This window comes from Peromyscus californicus, unplaced genomic scaffold (assembly GCF_007827085.1).
Source record: "Peromyscus californicus insignis strain IS unplaced genomic scaffold, ASM782708v3 Scaffold_11__1_contigs__length_118956290, whole genome shotgun sequence".
In the NCBI taxonomy this organism is placed as follows: Eukaryota; Metazoa; Chordata; class Mammalia; order Rodentia; family Cricetidae; genus Peromyscus; species Peromyscus californicus.
The window spans coordinates 78,548,729-78,567,685 of record NW_026294402.1 but is presented as its reverse complement, the minus strand read 5'-3'; the positions used below and the strand labels follow the sequence as shown (position 1 = coordinate 78,567,685).

The following is an 18,957-nucleotide window of genomic DNA, read 5'->3' as shown; positions in this document are numbered from 1 at the left end:
GAAAGTGGAAGTGACTCTGGTGAGGGAAGGGCACAAGCAGAGACAGAGGCAGAGAAATGGGGAGATCAAAAAAGGAGAGGAAGATGAGCACAATCAGCCAAAACTAAGTATGTATGAAAACGGCATTAAGAAACCTGTTCTTTTGCACGCTAATAACAAATGTATCTTAAAGGGAAAAAAATTAATTAAAAATGCACACACCAGTCTCATCTGAACACATACACCTCGGACAGCGTCAATGCTACACATGCATGTGACCTTCACGAGAAAAACCACACCTTCCCCACAAACCAAGTCACAGAAACAACTCTCTCGTCCCTTGCCTCCCTAGAAGTCCACTCGCTCCATCTGACGCTTCTCAGCAACAAATCTCAACGCTTTACGGGTTCAAAGCTGCCACTTCGTACACCATGAGTTGCTAGGGACATGTTCTATTGCTTTTCATTTCCAAGGCACTCAGTCTGTTCTATCACAGGATGGGGAAGGAAAAGAGAAACTGATGCTTTTAAATCCCCATCCATCCTGGCCATCTGAGCACGGAACAGTCCTGTAGCTTTTGGTGTAGTCCAATCTGTAATCACGCAGCCTTTTCACTGTAATACGAAGCAGTGTCCAGCTTTCCAATACTACATCAGTAAACCTGCAAAACTTCAACCTTTACTTCCTGATGGAATACAGAATGCTTGGCTGCAGTTCCAGATCAGCACAATGCCCAGAGGACCAGCTCTCATTGCAAAGCACAGGCTGCCACCTACTGGCCATGAGCCGTCCAGCACCACACACACAAGGCTTCCCAGAACAGGAAGAGGTTTTCCTGGTTATCTTGGTCTGCTTTCTATTACTGTGATGAAACACTGTGAACAAAAGTAACTTGGAGAGGAAAGGGTTTATTTCACCTTACAGCTTAAAGTCTCTCATGAAGGGAAGTCAGGGCAGGAACTCAAGGCAGGAACCTGGATGCAGGAACTGAAGAAGCAGAGACCATGGAGGAAAGCTGATTAATGGCTTGCTCTCTGTGACTTGCTCAGCCCGCTTTCTTACACAACCCAGGACCACTTGCCCAGAGATGTCACAGCCCATAATGGGCTTCGCCCTCCCACATTGATCATTAATCAAGAAAATGCCCCACAAGTGTGTCCACAGGCCAATCTGATGGCATTTTCTCAAGCTAGGTTGCCTCTTCTCAGATAACTCTAGCTTGTGTCAAGTTGATAGGAAAACAACCAACACAGTCAGCTCATTATCCAACAGTGTCTTCACTGTTGTAGTATAACAATTTTTCAGTTTTTATAAATTATAATTTTATAAAATAAAGCTAAATAGACATGTTTATGTGAAACTGGGTTTTTTTTCCTTTTTTTTTTTTTTTGTGCCATGAATCAAGTATGAGTATTTCTGTAAGTGTAAGAAAAACTATTTTCATATGTATATTTCTCTCCAGCATCCCCATTACCCTTCAGTTCTGAAAACAGACGTTTGATCGGAGCAGTAACTGCCCATCTTCAAATGGGGAACTTTAAAGATTTGAACTCATACTCCCAAGTGAAGAGTCACAGCCGCTTTTGACACAGGAGCGATGACTTACTCTGACACCACACTGGAGCTAAAGCTGGGCGGATGAAATACCTCTTCACGTGAGAAGAGATGGGAGAGAAACACCAAGACGAGAGGAGACAAGGAGGATGTAACTGACAGGCATAAAAGATACAGTGGCAAAAGAGTGAGTCTTCTACCACAGATCAACCTGAAAACAAGCTGCCGGCTGGGTAATCAGGTGGGGAAAAGAGATCCAGAAAATGTGCACCAAAAAACCAACATGGCGGGCGAGGATCTCCTGTAACTGAAGTTATAGGGAATAGAGCAAATGTGGTCAGTTCGATGGCTAGCTACATCTCAAGTCTTCGGCCCATCCTGCTGAAAAATGTGCATTTTAGAATGACAGCACTTGCAATGGACAGGGAAGGAGACGGAGGGCAGGAGAAAGGCCAGGTAATTAACTAAGAAGTGAAATTGCCCAGGAGGAGAAAAATCCAAGACTCTGAAATTCAATGGTAGTAAGGAAAGGAGGAACCAAGTTGAAGCTAGGTAGGAGGACAAACCTGCAGGGCAGACGGGACAGGAAGGATGGAAAAGAAGGAAGACTGCAGAACCTCCTGGGTTTCTCACGTGATCAACTAACTGGACGTGATGTAGTCACCAAAACAGGAAACATTCCCTGAGAAGTGGACTCAGCAGAGGCGTCCATCTAGAGCTTAACTTTTGAAAGGCTGCATTCTAAATGACTTCGTTAGTTACCTTTCGCCTTGCTGGGACAAAATACCTGAGAATAGCAACTTAAAGAAGAACCCTTTGTTTGGCCTCAGTTTGAGGAGTCACAGTCCATTATGGTAAGGATGTCATGGCGGCAGGACCATGAGGCGGCTAGTCACAGAGCATCTAGTCCGGAAGCAGAGAGTAATGAGTCCCGGTGCTCAGTTCTCCTTTCTCCTCTTTCATTCAGTCCGAGACTCCAGTCCGTGGAATGGGACCAGCCACAGGTAAGGTGGGTCTTCCTGCCTCAGTTAAATGAGAAGGGCAATGCCCTCACAGGTGTGCCCGGATGTCTGCCTCCTAGGTGATCCTAAATCCACTCAAGTTGACATTCAAGATAAATCACCATACTGTGGGATTTGTGGAATAGTTTAGCAGTGGAAGGCAACCTTGGCCGGTTGGAGCCAAGGGGATACCACAAAGTCACACCATGCAACAGAGCTCAGGTGGAGGTTTATTGGGGGAGGTGCAGAGGCAAACTCTGACAGGGAAGAGAAGGAAAGGGAGAGAGAGGGGCGGGAAGAGCTTGCCTTCCATAAGGGGATACAGCGCATGCGCATAGGGAGGGTACTCTACTTGGTGGCTGCATCACATCTTGGCTGCTGCTGATGATGCGTCCTGCCATGTCCCCAAGAGCAGGCTGGTGTAAAGGCCTGAATGCTAACAACTTTAACATGAACATTTGGATAGAACAGTGATTCTGTGGCTCTCAAGCTCAGGGAAGAGGTGTAGAGAAGAGGCAGAAATTTAGAAGTTGCTACTTTGTCAGCAGCAGGTAATAGGGATGAAATGCCCCAGACAGAATGGACACAGTAAAGAAGCACACATGTGAACTTGTGGGAAGAGCCAGGAAACAAACGCTCCCCAGCTTAAACACATCACACTGAGTCAGACAAGAAGGGACTGTCCTTGGAAGCATGCTACTGCACCACACAGAGAGAACATCAAGTTATAAAAAGTAAAATTCTGTGTTTTAAAAATTAATATATACGCACCTATTCAAATATGCTCCACAAGTACAACTACTCAGATGTAGCCACTGATTATCTCTGGAAATACCTGAGCAATGTTTACTTTCTCCTTTATGTTTTTCTAACTTCCTGAATTAGTCTACAATGTATATGCCATTCTCTGAAACCAAATGTATAGAAGTTTTCTTTAATGTTTTTTCTAACGATCTAAAAGTTTCTAGGAGTCCACAGTATGGAAGATAGCCTTTTGACCACCTTTCTCTGTCTCTCAACAGCTTACAGAACACACAGCCAGGAGGAAGAAGAGGACGGGAACCTTGTTTTCACTGGGAGAAAAAAGAACACACTGAATGTTCTCAATACATCACATGGACCACGACACCAGGTACCTCAGGAATGATGCAACAGAGAAACACAATAGTTGGTTTTACTCTTTGGGGGCCCTCCATCCAGCTCCCAAATAGATACACGGAGACATATTCTTACTTATGAATGCCTGGCCTTAGCTTGGCTTGTTTCTAGCCAGCTTTTCTAACTTAAATTATCTCGTTCTCTTTAACCACATTTTGCCTCTGGGTTTTTTACCTCTCTTTATTAGATAGATAGATAGATAGATAGATAGATAGATAGATAGATAGATAGATAGATAAAATATCTTTCCTTCTTATTCCATGGCTGGCTGTGTTACTGGATGACTGGCCCCTGGTGTGCTCCTCTTCTTCTCCTTTTCTTGCTCTTCCCTTCTCTGGAGCCTAGATTTCTCCTATTTATTCTCTCTGCCTGGCAGTCCCAGCTATCACTCTCCTACCTATCAATTGGCTGTTCAGCTCTTTATTAGACGAATCAGGTGTTTTAGACAGGCAAAGTATCACAGCTTCACAGAGTTAAACAAATGCAACATAAAAGAATCTTTGCATTGTTAAACCAATATTTCACAGCATAAACGAATGTAACACATCTTCAACTAAAATTCCACACACAATAATTGTGTTAAAACTCTTAAAGGCCCTCACTGCCCATCCTGAACAGACCTGAGCACCCAGGGCAGAGGAGTGTAAGAATATCAACTCCTCCTAAGCCTAAAAATGCTTTGCTCGCTCCAAGGTTAGGTAAGAGTGAAAGAAGGAACCAAACACAAGGCACCACAAAGGAGTCCCGAACAGCAAGGACACAAACACCTTCCTTAGCTAGTCAGAGGGGTGAGCACCAGAGAATCGAAGCCCACTCGGATGGTTCCACCTCTGAGTGAAAAGACAATGAAAGCACCACACAGAAAGGAATTATGTGCCATGCAGATCTGCTGTGACCAAAGAGGGCGGGGGGCTCCAGGGTGGTGACTTTTAACCACAACTCGGCCAGGCTACAATGCTGTCAGTTTACTCAGACACAGGTCTAGAGATAGCTATTTGCAGATAGATATCTATCAGAATATAATAACTTTTGAGTCAGTGGCTCTCAGTAAAGCAGATGATACTTCACAGCATAGCGTGGGCTTTCTCACGTCATCCCAAGACTTTAAGTCTGAAGTTTCCCAAACAAAACTAAATTTGGCTTCAAGGCTGAACCATAAGAATCCTGCCTGAGTTTCCCTACAGACTGGCCAGGCCCCCACAATCCTGTGAGCCAGTACTGCAATAAAAGTTAAATTTCCACCACCAACAACAACAGCAACAAAAATATACACTCTTACTAACACAGACCAATGGGCAGAATCTTGAATTAGAGACAGCAGGGCTTAGTTTGGCTATGGTGGGTGGCAAGAGGTTCCTGGAGAGACGAATGATGTGACATGCATGTCACGAAATGTATTTGTGTTTTGCAGTTCTATGACACGTGTAACATAAACTATTAGAAGATTCTAGTTAGAACAGATTTGGAGAAATCCAGGCCCTAGAACTCTGCAGGATGTTGCCAAAATAAAAGGAACTCAACCAAACAATAATATATCAATGTTACAGACATACTTTATATTTCCAAGATCTTTGAGTAAATATTCTACTGAATACTCTTTATATAGTTAATCACTTACCATATTTGTCTCGTAAACCAACAGTGCATCGGAAGACTCCACCAAAGGCAACATCTTCACCAAATATTACTGAAAAATGATGTTCAAAGAATATAATTAGTAACCAATCCCTAAATTTTAAGTCTTGAAAAATAAGGAACTTAAATATTTAGATTTGAAATTATACATATGCATACATACTCATACCTGTATAATACAAATGTGGTATTTTTATATATAATCTTGGTTTGTATAATTCATACACACATGTATAAATATATACACATAATCCTGTATGTGTACGGGTAATGCATACATGTATATACACACATATATGTAAGTATGCATATATATATAAAGTCAACCAAATCTGAAAAACACAGCAAGATGAAAATTAAGTTGCTGGGATAGATAAATGGCTCAGCAGTTAGGAGTGTACAGTGAATTTGCATAAGAACCACATTTCATTCCCATCACTCACATAAGGTGGCTAACAACTGCCTGTAACTCTGGCTCCGGGGAGCTCTGACACCTCCAGCACCTCTAGTATAAATGAGCACTTGCACTCAAATGCACATACCCACACACAGACACATACACATAACTAAAAATAAAATAAAACTGAAAAATAAATAAACATAAGTTACCTATAAAATTGTTTAGAAAACATGATATATATACACAACCAAATTGTACTCAGCCACAGGGGAAAATGAAATCATGACACTGGCAGTAGAACCATAAATCATTACATGGAGTAAAATAAACCAGACTCAGAAAGGCAAATACTCCTGCTTTCTCTTATATCAGAATCTGGATTTAAGTGTGGGTGTGTGCTATGGGATGTCCTGTATGTTGTGAATATATGTTGCTATGATTGATTAATAAGTAAAACACTGATTGGCCAGTAGCCAGGCAGGAAGTATAGGATAGGCGGGACAGAGAGGAGAGGCTGGGAGGTAAAAGTCTGGGAGAGACTCCAGCCTGCCGCCCAGGGAGCAGCATGTAAAGGCAACAGGTAAAGCCATGGAACACGTGGCGACATATAGATTAACAGAAATGGGCTGAGTTTAAGTATAAGAGCTAGTCAGTGGTAGGCCTGAGCTAATGGCCCAGCAGTTTAATTAATATAAGTTTCTGAGTGATTATTTTATAAGTGGTTGTGGGGTCCATGGGGCTGGATAGGACTGGAGAAAACTCCAGCTACATTAGTCTTCATCAGTAATTCTAATATCCTCTTAGATAAAAAAGCTCAATACATTAGAAAACCTTTTTTTTTCTATTTTGTTCTCTTGTGCATGAGGAAAAGCAAGCACATCTCACTAAGCATGTGTCCAGGTCTGACTGCTTGGATTCTAATCTCCTCCAGAGAGTGTCTGTGACACTGGGAAAGTACCATTTCAAACTGTCATTCATACACTCATACATTCAATGGACGGGAAAACAAATGTGTGCATGCATGTGTATATGTGCATGTGTGTGCATGTGCGCGTGTGTGTGTGCGTGTGTGTGTGTGTGTGTGTGTGTGTGTGTGTGTGTGTAACTAGAAAGTTTATCATGAGAGAACTGAAACAGATCTTGAGGGAGCGGGGAGGAGGAGAAAGAGAGAGTAATGAAATTTGATTGAAAGCAGAATGGGGGACTACCTAAAGGTAGGGAAGCAAGAGAGAAAAGAGTGGGTGTGAGGAATAGATCAAATTAGACAAAGCAGGACACCTATGGAGGAAACAGCTACCGTAAATCCCACTGCTTTGTATGGTAACTGAAAAACTGATTTTAAAAACAGAAACACTAAAGTCACTATTTCCAAAACTATTAACAAGTTCGATGCAAAAATAACCATGCAAACCAAGTCTTTATGCTATATATAAATATCTGAACAAAGGGGCATTTCCTGTTTCTTCCTACACACAGAAGTAGCCAACAGGTATCGGTCAGAAACCAATATATCATAATGGGACCACACATGCTGAGAAGAGCAAGTTAACAAAGCTAAACAAGAGAACATGTCAGAAACAAATGGGATAAACATGTGTTAATAGTGCAAGTGGATCCTTTGGCTTTCATGATTGGCTCAGGTCTCTGATTCTGGAAGGAACACAGCCACACACACGCATTAAGTTTACCTGCAGTAGGGTCTTTGGCCAATGAGTTATCCAAGGCGCTTGTTATTGACTGAAAGAGGTTCATTTTCTGAGTTTGCCCTGCAAAAAGAAAAGTTACATTATATTAAAAACTGTAAAACATGCAAAAAAAAGTAATAATAACCAGTTTCTTAACAGTTGGTTATAACATGGCAAAAAAGCGAGATACAAAGAAAGGAACAGAATCTATTTTAAAAACCGGAATTTACCAACTTATTTTTAAAGATGACAGATCTATAAAAGATACAAATGAAGTAAGTGTGGAGAGGCAGTGGGTGAGGTAAACCCTATGCATACTAAACAATGTGTAAAAAAAAGCAAACAAATGGAGAAAAACCACCAAATGTTGAAGTGTCTGGAGATAAAGCTACAACTTTCAGTAGAAATGTATGGAGTGGGAGCCAGAGACTGCTGAGCCAAAGGCCTAAAGAATGCACATCAAGAACGCTAAGACTGCCAGGAGCAGCCAGTGGCCATAGCCCATGGCCACAAGGAAGGCTAGAGATAAACTGGTGTGCCAGATCATTGGTGCTTGGAGAATCCTAAAATCTCTTCCCTGAACATGTCAGACTCAGGCCTTCCTTACTGTCTCATTGCTTAACTAAAATCCCTGCAGGCTAACGCCTGTCTCCTAAATAGACTTTGGGAGCGGCCATATGATGCAATACAGGGAAGGAACTTAGTGCCTTATAAACCAACAGTGCATCGGAAGGCGCCACCACAGGCAACACTGAAAAACAATGTTCAAAGAATATATTTGGTAATCCCTAAATGCAGTGTGCAAGCTGGCTGTCGATTGTCAGGTCCAGCATTACTCAGGACCCTCTCAACTTCCTTATTTTGAGTGGAACAGTAAAGCTTTATCCGACAGAATTCCTGATGTTGCAAATTCAGAATACGCATGACTTTGGAGCTTTGAGCAAACCAAATGCTGGCCAAGGCCCACTATTACTGGCACTTTAGGCCAGCTCCTCCTCAACAGCCTTCAAAGCACAGTCAGGCTACCCATGAATCTCACGGGAAGGAAACTATTTACCTTCAATTCCAGTCCCACTCTGGCCTTTGTCCCGCTAACCTCCATGTTCTTTTAGTCACCTAGCGTGAGACAGTCAAGGCCTAATTACCAGCATGGGACCTAACAGCTCCTGCTGTTGGCTTCAAACCTCTGACCACGAAGTGCTAGTCTCTCATCCTTTCCTCTTCCTAGCCCAGCCAGACTCCTCAACGAGCCTCTGCCATCTTTAAGCCTCCCACGGTTCTCTCTCAGCCTGGCCTCTGGCATGCTCCTGCTTGACCTCAGGTGTCTCCCTCATCACTTCAATAGTACTGCATGCTCAAACTTCAGGCCTTGGCAGTCCCCTATCAGGACACCTTGATTCCCTCTGCACCCAGAATAATGGCCTCTTTATACTCTTGTTTCTGAAGGCAGTAAGAATTCATTCAGAAATTATCATTACATCACCCACGTCAAAGAACACACAATCACACCAAATGTCCACAATTACTTCATAGAGTACTTTTCTTCAGGCTACAGTTGTCTCATTTAAAAGTTGTCTTCCTTAAATCTTTCTCTAGCCTGTTGTTCTAGTTAGCCTTCCTGTCGATGGGATAAGCACCATGACCAAAAGCATCCCAGAGAGGAAAATGTTTATTTAATCTTACAGGTTATATAGTCCACCCCTGAGGAAAGTCAGGGCAGGGACTCAAGCTGAGACAAGAGGCACAGAGGAGAGCTGCTTGCTGGCTTGGAGGACCTTGGAGGACCCAGGATGAGAGACAGAGTGGCCCCGAGTTGGGAGCCAGGAGGCAGTGTGGCAGGTGCATCTCAGCCATGGTAACTATCTCAGGTTCACATCTTATATGAGTCCTCGAGTTTTATAATTAATAAACAGTAAGAGAAGCCCCTTCACCCATGTGATGTGTGAACAACATTAGGAGACTGTTCAGTAGAACGTGGCCCCGTTCTTACATTTAAATGCCTGAAAATAGAAAGTTATTGTCTTTGTGTCTCAACGTCTTCATTCTTAAAGTGTAGATGATAATGTGACCTCCCTCACAGCCTGTCTCACAAGGTCACATTTTGGGCAACACCAAATCCAACAGGTCCAAGAGGGAATCATCTGGCCGCAAGGACGACCAACTTTGCCATCAAGTTGTTTTAGCGGCAGACTACCATTCCGACAGCCTGCCTCATGGTACTATATCCGCCAATACTTCAAATCAGTTAAAATTTAAGTCTCCTTCTTGTGCCCTCCCTTTCTCCGAAGATGGGAATGTGCCCCAGAATTCCCTACTTGTAGTGGTCCTGGCACCTTACCCTGTCTTAGGGTTTCTACTGCTGTGAAGAGACACCATGACTACAGCAACTCTTACAAGGAAAACATTTCATTGAGGGGGCTCACTTACAGTTTTAGAGGTTCCACTATTGTCATGGCGGGGAGGATGGTGGCATGCAGGCAGACATGGTGCTGTGTACGAGCCCATTTTCAGGTTTACCCAGCAGGTCTGCATAGAGAGGTTGATTGGACCACGGACCTAAGTGCAGGTGTCTGAGATGGTCTGCACTTGGCTGTGCTGGGCGGTCTTTTGCTCCAACCCTTGGCATATCTATAAATACCCTAGGGCAGAGACAGTTAGGGCCCTTGGAATAGGTTCCAGGCCCTCTCGAGGCTATCCTGTTTATCTCCACACTCTAAATCCTTCTAACTACTATTTCCTGCTGCTCCCACTCAAGAGCACTCTGGGGAAATGTGGGGGTGGTGGGTAGTCCCGCCCACTCCCCCACCCCCACCCCCACTCTCCCCAGTGCTGGAGGAGTAGTTAGCTAAAAGTCCTACATCTCACAGGCATCAGGAAGTTGACTGGGACACTGGGCATTATCCTAAGCATAGGAAGCCTCAGAGTCTGCCCCCACAGTGACATACTTCCTCCAGGAAGCACATACCCACCCAAAAAAAGCCACACCTCCAAATAGTGCCACTCCCTATAAGATTATGATTACATTCAAACTACCACACCCTCCATCATGGTTAAGTACCAACTGTCAACCTAACAATATCTAGACTCACTTAGGAGGGAAGCCTCAAGACACACCTGTAAGGGGTCATCTACAGGACATTAATTGAGGTGGGAAGACCCACCCTTAATGCCAGCAGCACCAGTCTGGGTTTGGACTGCATTAAAAAAAGAGAAGGCGGGCGGTGGTGGCGCACACCTTTAATACCAGCGCTCGGGAGGCAGGTGCAGGCAGATCTCTGTGAGTTCAAGGCCAGCCTGGTCTACAAAGCAAGTTCCAGGAAAGGCGCAAAGCTATACAGAGAAACCCTGTCTCGGAAAGAAAAAAAGGAAGAAGAAGAAGAGAAGGACTGAGCACCAGCATTCATCCCACTCTGCTGTCTGACTGCAGATGTCATGTGACCAGCTTCAGCAAATTCCTGCCACCAAGACCTCTCCAACATGATGAACTGCACCCTTGAACTGTGAGCCAAGATACATCCTTCCTTCCTTAAATTGCTGTTTGTCTGGGTATTGTATTCCAGCAAAAAGAAAAGTAACACAGCACCCTTTTAGTTATCCTTGCTACAAATGATGATGTCATCCTCAACACCCTTCCCCAGCAGCCACTGGTAAAACAGAGCTAAACTGGGTCAATGTCTCCAAAATTCCTACCACCCACTGACACTCCAAGTTCAATTACTCCCTCTCATCTGAGGAATGACAATACTCAAGAGCTCCTCTCTCAGCTCCTCACTACACATCCAGCAATACTTCCCACTAACTTTGCTAGTAACACAAGAACTCCTCAAATCACTCTCTTCCTAGAAATAAATGATGGCCTCCCACAGCACAAAAGAATTTAAAACAAAGTGCAATGCACCCATCATAGTCTGAAGTGCACAGCAGGCATGTGATATATTATCTCCCCAAACTTTGTCCTTAATTATAAACCCTCATTTATTCTTTCATATGTATTCCTTTTTTCCTCCAAATAAAATCACTTCCCATTGCTCAAATAAACACCATGCTTCCTAATCTGACTTTACTCATAATATTCCCACCTGTATAATACTGAAAAAAGAAAACCATCCCCACGAACAAAAGTCCTTCTTCTACCCTGATCATCACAAGACCTGCATACCCCACTGTCTGAAGCATCTCAATCACAGACGTTTTCTGTTGTGGGATATTTGCACATTGAGTGAAGATGTATTGTGTTGCTGTGATTGGTGTAAATGGCCAATCACTAGATAGGAGAGTATAGGTGGGACTTCTGAGCAGAGAGAGAACTCTGGGAAGAAAAAAGGCAGAGCCGTGAGCCAGATGCAGAGGAAGCCAGACGCAGAGGAGAAGAGTTAACAAGACACGTGGAAGAACATAGATTAAAAAATATGGGTTTAGCCGGGCGGTGGTGGCGCACGCCTTTAATCCCAGCACTCGGGAGGCAGAGCCAGGCGGATCTCTGTGAGTTCGAGGCCAGCCTGGGCTACCAAGTGAGTTCCAGGAAAGGCGCAAAGCTACACAGAGAAACCCTGTCTCGAAAAACCAAAAAAAAAAAAAATATGGGTTGATTTAAGTTATAAGAACTAGTTAGGTACAAGCCTAAGCTAAGGCTGAGCTTTCATAATTAATAATATGTTTCCATGTGGCTATTTGTGAGCTGGTGTCCCAAAGGAAAATCTGACTACATATGACGCCAACATCTGACTACATATATCCATATATGGCCTGAGAAAGCTTAAAAAAAAAAAGTTCTGAACAAGCAGCTTCCTGGCAACGTGGTCTCTCAGGTAGGCTCAGTGAACAGAGGCTCAGCTCCTTTAAGAAGCCCTGCTATGCAGCTAGGCACTTGAGCAGACAGCACTGGGTACAAATACCTGCTGTAGGCAGACACAACAGATTCCCAGGGGTGGGGTGGGTAAATGTGGCTTAGGAACGGTATCTACCAGCATGAAGCTAGGCTCTCATGGAATCCAGGGATGCAGCCAGCCACCAGTGCTCCATGTGCTAAGCAGAGCAGCATTGTAGCCTAGCAGTTTAATATTTGGCTCACAAGGTCAGAGGAGGCTGCAGACATACAGAAAGTCAGTTCAAGACCAAGAAAACCTCTGAACAAATACACTGTGCTTAAAAATGTGCTTAGATGCTAAAGAAAGAAAAGAAAATGGGTGTAGACAGTCATAGAGAAAAAAATAGTTTAAAAATAATAAAGTCTTTAAAGAAAGAGTAAAGTAATATTTTAAGCAGCCCAGATTATCCAGCCTCTCAGAATGCCTCTGTTACAGTTTCCACAAAAATCTGCACCCAGGACAACTTGAAAGCTGCTAGCTGAGAGGGTTCAGCCTCCGGAGTGCTCTCTCCAGGATTTCAGATAAGCCCTGCACTCTCCCTCAAATGATACAGCTAGCTCTCCCAAGACTTGACCATTATCCCAATTTTCTCAGGGTCTCCTAGAGATACCATCACCTCCCTCTTCCCACCCCTCCACCCCGCTCCAAACAACAGGAATCTGTCTAGAAAACATGTTGCCCACATTCCCAAGAGGTGGAGTGAGTGATTTTTGGTCATTCGGTGGGTTATGAATGTTTGTCATCATTTAGGTGGGTTGATTACAAGTTGTTACTGGTCATGGTCAGGGAAGAAACTAAACAAAGTAGGTTGATTCAGGGATTTCTTCCTGAAAATAAAGAAGAGGGGGTATATAGGAATGACAAGATAAAAGAGTAGATTATTGAATCTACTTTTAAGCAACTACTAGTCTCAAATATTTTACAATGATAAAGATTTTTGTATATTGACACAAATTTAAGGTTATTTTTGTTATAATGTATTTATGTTTCTACTCTTAAGGTATTGTACCTATACAGCTCATTTAAAACTGTAAAGTTCTAATCTTTGAAAGCTACTTAGGATAATAAAGAAATGCAGGTTAGTAGTTAGTCATCTGTAACAAACTTATAGTCATGTTAGGTATATTTTCAAGGTTAAATAAACAGAGATACATTTTAGATAGATAGATGGTCTTCAAACATTTCAGAGACCTACAGAATATTATGGCATTTAAGATGTTTTAATAACATAAGGATTTCCATGATAGGGAGACACATCTGCTCCTGGCAACACCAATCTACTTCAGAGATGATGAGCATCAAGGAACCTCCATATGGAGTTTGCTTTCATTGTGGCAAAGTTAACCACTGGGCAAAGAAACTGCCCTTTCCTCGACTACTGACAGTATGCTGTCCAAACTGGACAAGCAGGACACAAAAGAAAGCAACTGCCGAACTTTGCCAAGACAAGGTAGGACAGCCCTTCAAAAATTCCTGCTTCACAAAAAAGTCTGTCAGAAATTTTAAGCCTGTAGGCCCAAGACGGATGTTCCAATGTTGCAGAGGAACCTTGGATGACTATCCAGGCAGCAAGATGTCTCTGTCATTTCCATAGTTTTGGAAGTTGTTTGCTCTGCACTTCCTGTTTACTCAGGTAATATTTTATCCTTCTTGGATCCTTTATGGTGTTGAAGACTAGAGAGTTATAGTTACAGTTTTCCTTGTTACCAAATTCAGAAAAACAAACTTACACAGGAGATGTAAAATTTATAAAGTTGAAAAACATAAAAGCTTAAGTTGTTCATCTAAAAAAATGTTTTAAGGTCTAAAAAGATATTTTTAGGATGATAATAAACAAGTTATGCTAAAAAAATGGCTTATGTATAAAACTTTGGACTCACCAAGACAGATAATAATAGAGTATTTTCTTCAAGTTTATGCTAAATACAAATGAACTGGACATTGTGAATGTAATTCTTAACTGATAATTGTTCTTTTTTTTTGGTTTTTTGAGACAGGGTTTCTCTGTGTAGTTTTGGTGCCTGTCCTGGAACTTACTCTGTAGCCCAGGTTGGCCTTGAACTCAGAGATCCGCCTGGCTCTGCCTCCCAAGTGCTGGGATTAAAGGCGTGTGCCACCACCGCCTGGCTGATAATTGTTCTTATTGTATATAGTTTTATTATGTTAGAGTTAAAACCTTTCCTTTTTACTTAGACAAAAAGGGGGAAATGTTATGGGATATTTGTACACCGTGTGAAGATGTGTTGCTCTGATTGGTATAATAAAAAGCTGAACGGTCAATAGGCAGGAGAGTATAGGTGGGACTTCTGGGCAGAGAGAGAACTCTGGGAAGAAGAAAGTCAGAGCCACCAGTCAGACAGCAGAGGAAGCAGGATGGGTAGTATGGAGATGAGGTAACAAGCCACATGGAGAATGGAGATTAAAAAATATGGCTTAATTTAAGTTATAAGAACTAGTTAGGAACAAGCCTAAACTAAGGCTAAGCTTTCATAATTAATAATAAGTCTCTATGTCATTATTTGTGTGCTGGTGGCCCAAAGGAAAATCTGACTACAGTTTTCTCTGCTGATACAAAGGATGACCCTACTCCAGGCCTTAAACCTACTCAGTTTCTATCTTGTTTCTACCTGAAAAACAATATTCCAGTGGTCTTTACAAAGATAAGCCCTTGTCTCAGTTCACTGTGCAGCTTAAAAGTCACCTACTGGAAGCTGATCCTGGCCACCAACTGAAGCAGTCCCTCTTCCATGTGAAATCAAACAATGTGGATGAATGAAAAGCATTTTCAAAAAAAAAAAAGAAAGAAAGAAAGAAAAGCATTTTCAGCACATGTGAAGGGCAGAGAGTTGGTATCTTCATTAACAGCTGTAATATGCAAAATTTTAGCACTATTTATGAGACTTTCAAGTAAGACACAATGGGGTTTGAAAGTTGACTCTGCTCTTTACCACACTTGGGAGGGCCACAAACATCTCTGAGCCTCAATGTACAATGAACATAATACCATCTAGCTATGTGATTATTGTGAAGATAACAGACTGATGCCCACCACAACCCTAGATAAAAGCAATTACTCAACAATGGAGTCAGCATCGACAGGAAAAAAAGACGTAGGGCACAACTTTCAAAATATGAAAAAGGAAAAAGAAATGCCTGTCACAAAAGAACATAAACTAGTGAGCAAATATTATGGGAAAAGATTCATCAGCAGAAGAGAAACAAATGCAAACATAAGATACAGTGGTTAGTACAAAATCACAAGGGTGTGTTCCTGGGATTCCCAGCATTAACCCTAACACATTCTTATAGCCTCTCCCCTTACACTTAATATGACAAACACTCTTACACAGACTAAGTATAAACTGGGCATCTGAAGTGAGCATTTTAAAACTCCATTAAACCATTCATATTTTTTGAGTGAGAACTCTAATCTCTGTGGCTTTATCATTGGGGGGGGATGCGCATGGAATATATCTATCTTCATATTTTATAACACTGTAAAACTATAACAAACGTATGATGGTGTCTATTAAAAGTTGTTCTTCACTGAGTTAGCACTTCCAAGGTGCCACAGTATGTTAAATATATTAGCAACACTGTGTTAAATGTATTAGTGACATTCAGCCCTTAGCTCTCCTCTCCTTTCGAAGTAGCTGCCATCATTAATCCCTTAATTATAGAGAAGCTGAGGCTTGTAGAAGTGATGACTTCAAAGTCCCAGGAAATAGGCACAAGGCCAAACTCAAGACATTGACTCTCACTTCTGAATTATACATGTTATCAAAACTCTGTAGCATCACAGGAAAATTTTTCTAATTACAGAAAATACAGTGAATTGGAAGAATGAACCTTAAAGGCTTAGCAGCATTTACCATGAGTGGTACCAAACACTTTTTTACTTTTTTCTAACTTATGCCTTTTATCTGTAATATGCTTGTACCGTTTTTTTATAGTAACAACATAGAGACATGACATCACTCAGATTTTAGTCATTTCACAATTGTGGACGGGAGAATAAAGACCTGTGCTCTATTTCTCTATGACTAGGCCAAAGTTTCTTTGCTGTGAAGACAGTATTGAAGGCTGGGAGGGGAAAAAAATCAACTGCTATTCATCTTTCTAATCTACTATTTCACAAAACTGGGAAGACTGATGGGTAAATTATTTCTAAATGCCTTTATTGCCTTACATAGAGTGGTAGTTTTGAAATCTAGCTTACTAGATTCCAAACTTTACAAGTACCTGTCAACTTATACCTTGTGTACTCTTGAATACTCCGTTTCAAGGCTTCAGTTTATCTGACTGCAAAGCAAAAATTAAAACAGGACCTATCACATGGAAATTAAAACTTGTCCTATGAACCAAATGAGATGAGGAATGTCAATTTCACCAATAGCAAGCTCTCAACAATTATTGTTCACAAGTAAAGACGGGCTTCCAAAAATACCAGCCCCGGCGTGGGAGAAGTCATTAGACAAGAAAGCGGGACAGGTGTCCTTATGGGATCTTAGGCGACTACACAAAACCTGTAGGAGAAGCAGAGTGTAACAAAGGCGGCACAATAGGAGCCTGACCCATACCCTTCCACTTGCTCTTTCCCACCACCTGTATGGATTACCTCTGCTTGGAAAAATGACAGCAGAGCCCAGCAGGAGCTCAGTATTAGGCTCAAACAGAAGTCTGGATTCTTTCCCATCTGTAGGTAGAACCTGTTTCGTGACCTTGCGAAAATTAAATTCTACTATTTACTCCCTAGGTTTAATCTTCCCTTGCAAATGGAAAAGGGGGTGGGGATAAGAAGAAAGAAAAGTCTTTTACAGGCTGCTTCCTCAAATTAGTGATCCAGTCCTGGCAAGGTAACACCTAAGGGGCCTGATATGGGAAAGCAGGGATGAAGCTTCCAGACAAGAGGGGCGTTCTTTGGACACTTCTTCTGCACCCTTGGGCCCTCGCAGAAGGCAGGGTGCCCTCTCACCTATCCCGAAGGTGCCCAGAGGCTGCATCTGAAGGGAAGAGTCACCAAGAAAGAGCAACAAGATCACAAGCCGACCCGAGGCGGGGATGGACGCGGGATGCAGGGAGATCGCGGGCTCTCACCATACTGCAGGGACTCCGGGTCCGGCTGGAAGGTGAAGTGGGCCACCCGCCGCTTCTGGGCCGCGTCCTCGCCTCCGGGTTGCAGGAAGCCTTGCACCAGCCCAGCGCAGCGCAGTCCGCACCACCGCCGCTCCGCTCCGGCAGCTCGCAGCCGCAGAAGCCCACCCGCGCGCGCAGCCAACGCCGCCATCCCCGGGTCTCAGGCACCGCAGCCCACGCTGCCGGCAGGGAGGGCGGAGCTGCGTCGGGAGCCTCCTCATTGGGCGGTTCCGAGGGGCGGGTCCGTGAAAGAAACCAATCGGAGCTGGAAGTTCGGGGGCGGGGATGGGGACGCAGTGACCCGGCCGCGGGCGCAGACGGAAGCGGGACTTAGGGCCCTGCAGCCTGAGATGCGGTCCCTGGCTGTGGAGACACCCCCAAATTCAACAGCGTGGCGTGCGGTGTCGCACCCCGCGACTGGCTGTGTTCTTCTCCAGTATCATTTTTCACAGTGTCATTTCCAGTAGCTCTTTCATTTTTAAAATTATACTTCCTCCTGTGTTTCTCAGAGTCAGTGAGTGCGGGATGGTAAAGAAAGGTTAGTGATTGGATTGTTTTCTCTCACAGACCTTCACTAGCCACTCAAAGAAAGGTAATACTTTCTTTGCAGATGGAACCAGAGTGTCACTGCCCTCAGGCTAACGTGCCACACAGAACTGTAAAATGTTTCTCCTGTGTGACCAGGAAGCCTGTAAATGTGACATCCAGGACTGGGAAACTTGGAGAGATTTGGCAGTTAAAATAATAATGGATTTGTGTCAGGATCTATTGTTTTATATATAGATGCACTCTTTAAACTCAGCATTTAAAAAAAACAAACTCATCAGTGAAAACAGCAGAAAGGACTAGGGTATGTCCGAGGTGGGTAAAGAGTTTGCTGCCAACCCTGACAACCTGAGTTCAGTCCCGGGAACTCAAAAGGTAAAAGAGAAATGACACCTGTAAATTGCCCTCTGACCTCCACAGGATGCTCTGGCATACATGCACTCACAGGTATCCATGAACTCACACATACATACATACATACATACATACATACATACATACAACGTTTAAAAAAAGTTTAATGGCAGAGAAATCTCATCTATTGCTTCTCCTGATTAGACATTTTGTGTGAATTTGACACAAGCCATCAGGGTCATCTGGGAAGAGGGAACCTCAATTGAGAAAATGCTTTCATTAGATTAGCCTGCACACAAGTCTATGGTGGCGTTTTCTTGATTAGTGATTGGTGTGAGTGGCCCAGCACACTGTGGGTTGTGCTACACTTGAGCAAGTATCCCTGTTGTGTAAGCAAAGGGACCTCACAGAAGAGGGGCAGGAAGGATTGTAGGAGCCAGAGGGGTCGAGGACACAGTCCACAGAATCAGCTAAGCAGGGCTCATAGGGGTTCACAAAGACTAAGGCGACAATCGTGGAGCCTATATGGGTCTGACCTGGTCCTCTGCATATACATCATGGTTGTGTAGCTTGGTATTCATGTGGGACTTCTAACAGTGAAGGTGGGGAGTATCTCTGACTCTTGCCTGCTCTTGGGACCC

The 18,957-nt window shown here is 43.2% G+C and overlaps 1 protein-coding gene across 5 annotated transcripts in view; it reads right to left on the bottom strand.

The window, feature by feature from the left end:
* Positions 1-17,606, bottom strand: part of Bckdhb (branched chain keto acid dehydrogenase E1 subunit beta) — a 297,770-nt gene extending 280,164 nt beyond the window's left edge. For 4 of the 5 annotated variants that reach the window (XM_052715541.1, XM_052715561.1, XM_052715572.1 and 1 more), the window contains exons 1-3: positions 17,378-17,606; positions 7,416-7,493; positions 5,311-5,379 (exon numbers count right to left, since the gene is read on the bottom strand). In XM_052715541.1, coding sequence (XP_052571501.1) covers positions 5,311-5,379; positions 7,416-7,493; positions 17,378-17,567 — 337 coding nt within the window. In that variant the 5' untranslated portion in view covers positions 17,568-17,606. The remainder of the gene's footprint in view (positions 1-5,310; positions 5,380-7,415; positions 7,494-17,377) is intronic. The other variant, XM_052715533.1, reaches the window with a different exon arrangement.
* Between the last annotated feature and the right edge of the window lie 1,351 nt (positions 17,607-18,957).